At 33.9% G+C, this 7,854-nt stretch overlaps 1 protein-coding gene across 2 annotated transcripts; it reads right to left on the reverse strand.

Moving 5' to 3' along the window:
• Positions 1-1,679: 1,679 nt before the first annotated feature.
• Positions 1,680-7,437, reverse strand: LOC110714740 (thyroid receptor-interacting protein 11-like). Of its 2 annotated transcripts, none has more exons than XM_021893281.1 (5): positions 6,988-7,437; positions 5,180-5,635; positions 3,076-4,696; positions 2,709-2,915; positions 1,680-2,305 (listed from the first exon to the last, which is right to left on the reverse strand). In XM_021893281.1, the coding sequence occupies exons 2-5, from the start codon at positions 5,533-5,535 to the stop codon at positions 1,994-1,996; spliced, it is 2,496 nt and encodes an 831-aa protein (XP_021748973.1). In that variant the 5' UTR covers positions 5,536-5,635; positions 6,988-7,437; the 3' UTR covers positions 1,680-1,993. The 2 variants fall into 2 exon arrangements, with proteins under 2 accessions (XP_021748973.1, XP_021748974.1); XM_021893282.1 differs by lacking the exon at positions 6,988-7,437 and adding an exon at positions 6,648-6,937.
• Between the last annotated feature and the right edge of the window lie 417 nt (positions 7,438-7,854).

Here is a 7,854-nt window from a genome sequence, read left to right on the forward strand (position 1 = left end):
TTTCACAGTAGGCTTTGTATTGTTATTTCTTGTAAAATTCGTTGTAATTATCGATTGTAGAAAGCATTCCAACAATAAAACCAATTAACCAGACAACTTTATACTAAGGGTCTGTTCTCCTCAGATTATTTTCGAGTCTGTCCAATTCAGTTCCTAATATCCTCCTCTCATAAAATATTCAGTTCATTTCAGCTCAGCTCAGTTCAGTCAATCAGAACAGGCCCAAATGTTGTATGAGTTTTACTTATTAGAATCGATATATATCTAGTATGAGTTGAAATTTCATACAAATTTATTCTAATTTAATGAACCAAACATCCCCTAATTTTCTCTTCGCCTTCTCTTCGAAGGTTGTGTTTAGTTATGGAAAAACTTGATACATATGGTAACATAGATTATGTGCTTACTGATACTCCTAATTTGGAGTCCCTTTATTATAGTGATAATGTAACAGTACAACACTCATTTACGAACATGAATCGTTTGGTACAAGCACAAATAATCTTTGGAAATACCATAATGGATGATTATGTTCCGATTTCTTTGTTTATATACTCTCTCCGTTTCTTTTTTATTGTCTTATTTGGAATCTTGCAAAAGATCCCTCATAAAAGCACTGTCTCCGTTAATTGTTATCTGCAAAATGTGGTATGTATTATATATTATGTAATGTGAGATTGACTATAGAGAATGAATTGCCAGTGTTTTATAATTTGAAATATCTAGAGCTGGGTTTAGCTGATCAAAACTATTGGGATAAAGTACTTTTGGCATTTCTGAATCATTCGCCGGTCTTAGAAACTCTGGAGTTTCCTGAGCTTAGTCTGTGACTTCACTTCTGTATTAATTTTACATATACATAGAATAAATTTGATTCAAAGAATGACATAACGATGTTGATTTCGACCAACTTTGCAGGGATTGATTGCATTCTCTAATGGTGAAGTATGTCATAGTCTTGACGAGTGAGGAAGAACAAGAGTTTTTCAGAGAAACTCTAACAGTTATTCCTTCATGTTGTCAATATCATCTTAAACGAATCGTGATTGATCACTACTTTGGGCAGGAGTGGGAAATTAATGTGATCCAGTTTTTGTTGAGACGTGCTTTTGTGTTGGAGGAGTTGATCATAAGGAAGGGATATTATCCAACAGCAGATAATATGGCGCTCGAAGCTGCGTTGCAGAGTTTACCAAGGGCCTCAGCTACATGTTCAATTCTGTTCAATTCGGGTGCAAATTAACAAGACATTTTTTGTATTAAAATTTTGTTATGTACATTCTACTTTTAATGTTAGAAATTTAAGCTTAGATGATTGTGTATTAAGTTAATCTTCTTTATTAGTACAAGTATAACAGACTACAGTACTACTGCAGTACTGCTATTATATTAGGCCACTTTACAGGATAATGTTATTAATTTGGCATTCCTTGTTTAAATTTTGCAGTAACTTTTGAAGTAACTAAATGATTCCTCTAAAAAAAAAAAAAAGTAACTACATGATTTTGAAATATAGAAATCTCTAGAAAATTGCAAATAGTCAGTCATAATAATTGGAGTTCCTAGGCAAATTAATGAATTTGTAAAAAAAATACTGAGTACAAAAATTATGATCAACAAAAGGTGTTGATAATAACATTGAACAAGCTATTAAGAGCATGAACACAGTAACACATATCTCCATCAATATTAACTACCATCCTTCTGCTTTTGATTTATATAAGAAATCTTAAATGAATGTACAAAAAAGAGTTGACACTGAGAAGGTCAATGATGTTACTGTATGAAGTATCCATATCCGATTCTCGAACATACATATTTGATCACTTATTATTCTACGATTCGAATCACTATGAGTCACAAATTATGATTTGCACAAGGATTGTACTAAACTGGAGGTAGTAAGACCCGAACGCCTTCCAACTAGACTACCAATCAACAAGGCTTGCGCCTGGACTATGAATCAACACCTATGTACTCAAATCAATCAAAGCTAGAACTCATTCACATGTTCAGTTTCAAAAAGAAGATTGAAAGATTTAGCATTGTTAAGGCTATCTTTCAAGATTGTGATCTGACCATCCTTAAGGAGTGTATCTTCTTCTAGGGCCTCTATCTTCTTCTTAAGTGACTCGATTTCGAGATTAAGCAACATGTTTTTCTCATTGTATCCCTTCACCTCCTGCCACATCAAATCTCTTTCTTGAGTTACTTTTGATAAAACGCCTCTAGTACTCGTCACCTCCTCATCATATGACCTTATGTCACCTTGAAGCTGATTTATGGTTCCATCCTTTTGTATCATCTGTTCAAGGAAGCAAAAAGAGTGTGTGAGAGGTTATACATCTGTGTTCATAACATGAACTATATGCCAAATTCACGCAAACCAACCCAAACCCAACCTAAACTGACTTAGAATCTTAAGACCAAGAAAAGTTTTATAAAATGCACTTCAAATTCAAAAAAAAAATGAAGTTTTACTGCCCAGAGACCTTTTATTACAAGTGCATATAACTTCAGATACCCCAATTACCCGGCCCAAACCTGGCAAAGGTTAAATGAAGATTAAACCCGAAAATTAGACTGACCAACCCAAATCCAAATTGGTCTTTTTTTGTTGACACGGGTGTGATATTTTTAATTCAAAAGATTATCATCAGTAAAAATGGATCAAACAAAGTAGATATCAGTAAAAAATGCCATGCTACCTGAAGCTCAAGATTCTTCATTTTATGATTTACACAAGAAACAGTATCGGCTGCATCTTGGATCTCTCGCTTCAGAACATCATGACTCCTTAGAGCTCTCGCTAGTTCAACCTGCATTCGCTCTACTTCCTTCTCTTTAAAATACAGTTTTTCCTTAAGAATGCTAGTCAGTAATCGTTCTTCCTTGAGCTCTGATTTCAAATCATCCTACAAAGTGATAGTACATCAGAGCAAAAAATGAAAATCGAGTAACCCTTCCATTCATTAATAATTTTTCATGGAATTTTTTTAGCAATGTTTGAGGTTTAACATTGACCATATTTTAACTGATAATCAAAGCTAGTAAAGTTTGACCATATTCACTTACCTCAAAAACCTCTCTGTTAGATGGATCCTCAGATAACTCAGGTTCAGAACTAGCTATGTCAGCTTTCTCCTTAAGAACAGAAGCAGTTTTTCCTAGGCTTCTTGTTAGCTGCTCTAAACCCTTTCTGAATTCTTGAACCTTCATACCATATTGAACGAGAGAATGTGATTCAATAGAACCTTCAGAAATTGTTTTCCTATCGAGAGCCCCATGAAGATTTTCACACATTTGGATACTCTCATTCAGAAGTGATAAGCCTGTGTTTTGCAAGCACTGAACATAAGATTCAAGCTCATGCTCCAGTTTCAGAGCTGAAGATCCACCCACTTTTCCTGTACTTTTTAAACGTTCAAACAAATATATGTTTTCACTACGAAGAGAACTTGTTTCGGCAGTACAAGTCTCCAGCTGTCTCCTCAGATCTTGTTCAACTCCTGTCAACCGCAGTTGTTCCATTTGCCATTTATTTGTAAGATTCTCTGAATTTGAGCATTGCCTTAAACCATCAATTGTTCTTTCTTGTTCATTACAAGTACCTTGAAGCCTTGAAACTATTTTGGTCAACTCCATATATTCCTCTTCCTTTTCTTTGTATTTTCTGTCTAAAGAGTACTGAACTTCTTCAGAAACTTTTAGCTTATCTTGAATCTCAGACAGTTTATCCAGCAGATTGTCCTTTTCTGATCTTGCAATGTCCACTTCAGCTATAAGATTTTTGAGATGAACCTCCATGCCTGATAGTCTATCAGTGTACTCTTTTTCCTTGTTGTAGAAGCCAGATATTTTTCTTTGAAGAGACACATTCTGCTCCGCTAGCTCCCTTACTCGGTCTCTTAATCGATGCTCTTCTGACTGAAACTCTCTCAGCTTAATTTCCCACTCATCAGACCTTCTATTCAGCTCCTTCTGCAATCGAGAACTCATTTCATCTTTCTCTCTCTCTAACTTTACTATCGCTGAGTGTGTCTCATCCTTCAACAATGACACTGCTTTTTTATAAGCATTCCTTTCAGCAATTCGGCACTGCAATTGGTCACAGATTTCAAGCTCCAAGTCTCTTAATGATTCAACACTGCAATTTCGAAACAAGGTTCTTTCTGCAACCTGCACCCTCTCCTTGACTTCTTCTAGTTTTCTCTGCAATGCTAAATCAGTGAGATCCTCTTTTTCTTCAGGGAACAATTTAGAATTTTGTCCATCCAAATGCTTGTCAAGAATATCATCCTGTTCTTCATGTTTATTTGGATCACATATTTGTTCTATCCTCAGAAGCCTTTCAACCACATCCTTAGCAAGCTTCCTCGGAGACTCATGTTGATTTTCAGACCTCAAAGGGTAATTTCTAGGAGCACCATTAGAAAGGAAAAACAAGTTACTTCCTTCAGAGCTTTTAGGATAATGATCACTGATTCCATGCTTCATTTCTTGATGATGCTCACCATCTATATAGAGGTCCAACACTTTGCCTGGCATTGAAGTTGAACCTAAGGAGCTCCGAGGTGAGCTTGAATTGGATGGGCAGGAGCAAGAACGGTCACGTAAGACTTCTGTACGAGGTATTTGAACAGTAGCTACATTAAACTTTTCAGACCTTGAATTGTCATTTCTGAATTGATGATCACTGCAAAGTTAGATTAAGAGAAAAAATCAGAGGAAAAAGTCGTAAAGAGTTCTAACAATGTTGATCTGACTCGGTTTCATAGCCTATTTATGGGTCCAATGAAAAAATCACCATGCATTACATACATCATAAGTAATTGCTTAGTTAACAAATGTGCATAATCATTTGACTAAGTTTTATGAAATAGAACGAGATGCTTATTGAATTATAGTATACAGAAACTTATTTTTCATTTCCAAGAAAAAGTTACCAAAAGAGCAGGGTTATTTTGTTTGCTCAGCCCTAGATCAAAGCTACAGATTGTCATTAGCTATCTCATATTGTAGGGAGAAAAAAAAATCACTATACAAAAAGCATCTTGGAATTCCATTGATAAACAAGGGGAGAAATGGAGAATTGCTTACTTGATGCGTAAACTAGTAAGAAATATTAGCAAGATTCTGGAATCCTATTCAATAAATTTCAGTAGACAAAGGAGTTTACCAATCAGAACAATCACATCTCCTGTGGGTCAATGGAATATTTTTCCAATCTCTTAATCCTGTAAGATCTTGTTCACAAAAACTGCTGCCGTTGTCTGCTTCTGTTGGCATCTGAAAACTCCGACTCCTCCTCAGCACTAGGCTCCTAGTCCGTGATAAGGTTTTTTTCTCAGTAACTTTTCCCTCACAAACAGGAACGTTGTGCTCAGGCTTTTGAAACTTATTCTCAACACTTCCCAAACTCTCTGTCTTCCACCGCTTTTGTGGAGACTGTTTCTTATCTCTTGTAGCTGGAGACTTTGGAAGCTGTTCACCTCCATGTGATGAGATAGATTTTGGAAAGAAATATTTTTTCATCCTTGATTTTAAAGAAGCACCATATGACAAAAAATTCAATGATTCAAAGTTTAGGCTTTCTTTCCAGCTGGGCTAATTAAGCTTGTAAGATGGATATACCCTACAAAAATCGATCAAGGTGTGTGTGAAGATAGAAACACGGTATTAAGGGTATAAATTTCTCCACTGAAGTGTAAGAGTACAACAATATGTGGAATAAGCTTATACACAATCCAAACTACAGCGCAAACATAGTCGGGGTTTGGTTGATTCTTGAACGCAAAAACTAAGCTAGGAGCCAATAGATTATCATATACTACCAAACAATAATAACTATATGTTTGTGACGAGCATATTAAGCGTTAACAGTTTCAATCTGCAAAGAATCATAAGTTCTATATCAGTAGCATAATCTATTCACTACACACCTACCTGATTGATGAATAAACCATTGGATGGTATGAAGACAAACATCGACCTCCATAAACAAGAAACTAATCAAGGGAATACAAACACCTAGCATAATATGAATCACTAACAAAGACTTAATATCCACTTTCCTCCATGCTTAGTAATCACACACCCTAAAAAACTTAAAATATTGACAAATTATACATTCACCACCAACACAAATGTATTACTCAGACTCATCATTTCAACCCAACATACACATTTAATATATGAGAACACAACAACAGGCACTAATACAGACAAACCCATGTCCTAGTACAGCTGCATGTTAAGCAATAAAGTTGTAGTCAAAATACAGGAGAAAATGACAATTGTTCTTTTTTTTTTTAGCAATTTTAGTACTAGAAATCTTTCATCTCATAAACTACATTATTACTAGCAAACTGCAAGATTATCAAGCCTCCACTTAAAAATTAATTATCAGACTCAGAACATAAATCCATTACACCACAGACTAAATTCCTGCAGTAACCCCATGAGTCAAACTTGCAAAATGAAATACAATACGTTCCGATAAAATAAGTTCGGATAAGATAAGTTCAACAAAATAAGTCCAATAGTGTTACAATTCACAAAACCAAACTTTTACTTCATAATAGTATGAGAACAATTCATGTAGCAAGATAATTCAAAGAAGCATTATACGAAGTAGCATTACTTACCCACAAATTTATGATCAACCCTTCACCAAAAACCATAGAATTTCACCCAAAAATCCAAATATATGACCAAATAACAATTCTGGTGGCAGAAAAAACCCTACTTTAAACCAAAACTGTGATTCCTTCAATCAAAATCCAAGGATTCTATGAAAATGACAAATACCCATCTCAGAAAAGCGTAAGAAAAACCCAAAAATTTGAAAACGTAAGAAATTTCAACTGAATTTAATGCAAGAAAACCCCACATTCTCCAAACTTTTACCCAAAAAAATAAAGAACTAAAGATTACTTCCAGAAATTCTAGTATAAAGTGGTTGAAATTTACTGGAAATAAAAATACCTGAAAATTGCAGCAAATTAAGAACAAAGTAAGATGATGATTGATGATGATGACAGCCTGACTGTTGACAATATCTCTTGGGATTGAAGCAGATGAATTTCGATGAAAAAGTATGTAATCAGACTATTATTTGTGAATTTGAAAGTGGGTTTAACATTGGTTTTTGAACCAAAAAACAGGGTAATTAGTGAAAGATTAACGATTAAAGAGAAAAGATTAGTACTTAATTGTACTCAATTAAGTAGAATTGGGGATTATTGTTGAGAGATTTGAAGAGGCGGCTTGAGTTGTTTTTCAAATTTTTTATTGATTTTTGTTTGAGAGTTGAGAGCGTCTGTTAGACTGTTACCCCTTAAATTAGGTATTTCAATTTATTTATTTTTTCAACTTTTGAATTTTATACAGTAATCTCATTAAGTATTTGTACTATTATATACGGAATTTTTTTAAAAAATTTGCAATGTTGATAGTTATTGTATAGTATTTAATATCATTAATATTTTTAAGTACTCGTATTTAATTAAATTATTTCAAATAAAAAATATATATTATGGAGTAAATTTTATTAAATAGTTAAATACTACGGAGTATAAAAAGTTGATACGAATTAGATTAAAAGTGTGTAACGAGACGAACCTAATAAGATTCATATAAATCTATTATATTTTTTGTGAAGAATGGAAAAGGTATAAAATTTCAAATAATATTGTATTATACGTGATGACCTCCATTTACAAAAAAATTTGGTGGAATATATTTTTAGTCCCTCCGTCCCTAAATTAAAAGTCTCTCTCTTTGTAATGTGAGTAATAATTGCTAGAAAGAGGCTTTGTTTTAAGGAAAAGAGAGAACATTATTTTATGGTAA

Source organism: Chenopodium quinoa, unplaced genomic scaffold (genome assembly GCF_001683475.1).
Source record: "Chenopodium quinoa cultivar QQ74 unplaced genomic scaffold, ASM168347v1, whole genome shotgun sequence".
NCBI lineage: Eukaryota > Viridiplantae > Streptophyta > Magnoliopsida > Caryophyllales > Amaranthaceae > Chenopodium > Chenopodium quinoa.

Excerpts from the sequence above, each read along its gene's own strand:
- LOC110714740 (XM_021893281.1), bottom strand. The coding sequence starts at position 5,535 with ATGAAAAAATATTTCTTTCCAAAATCTATCTCATCACATGGAGGTGAA. Across the intron at positions 4,697-5,179 it reads AGATGTGATTGTTCTGATTG|TGATCATCAATTCAGAAATG; the intron begins GTAAACTCCTTT and ends CTAACTTTGCAG. Across the intron at positions 2,306-2,708 it reads TGAAGAATCTTGAGCTTCAG|ATGATACAAAAGGATGGAAC; the intron begins GTAGCATGGCAT and ends TTCCTTGAACAG.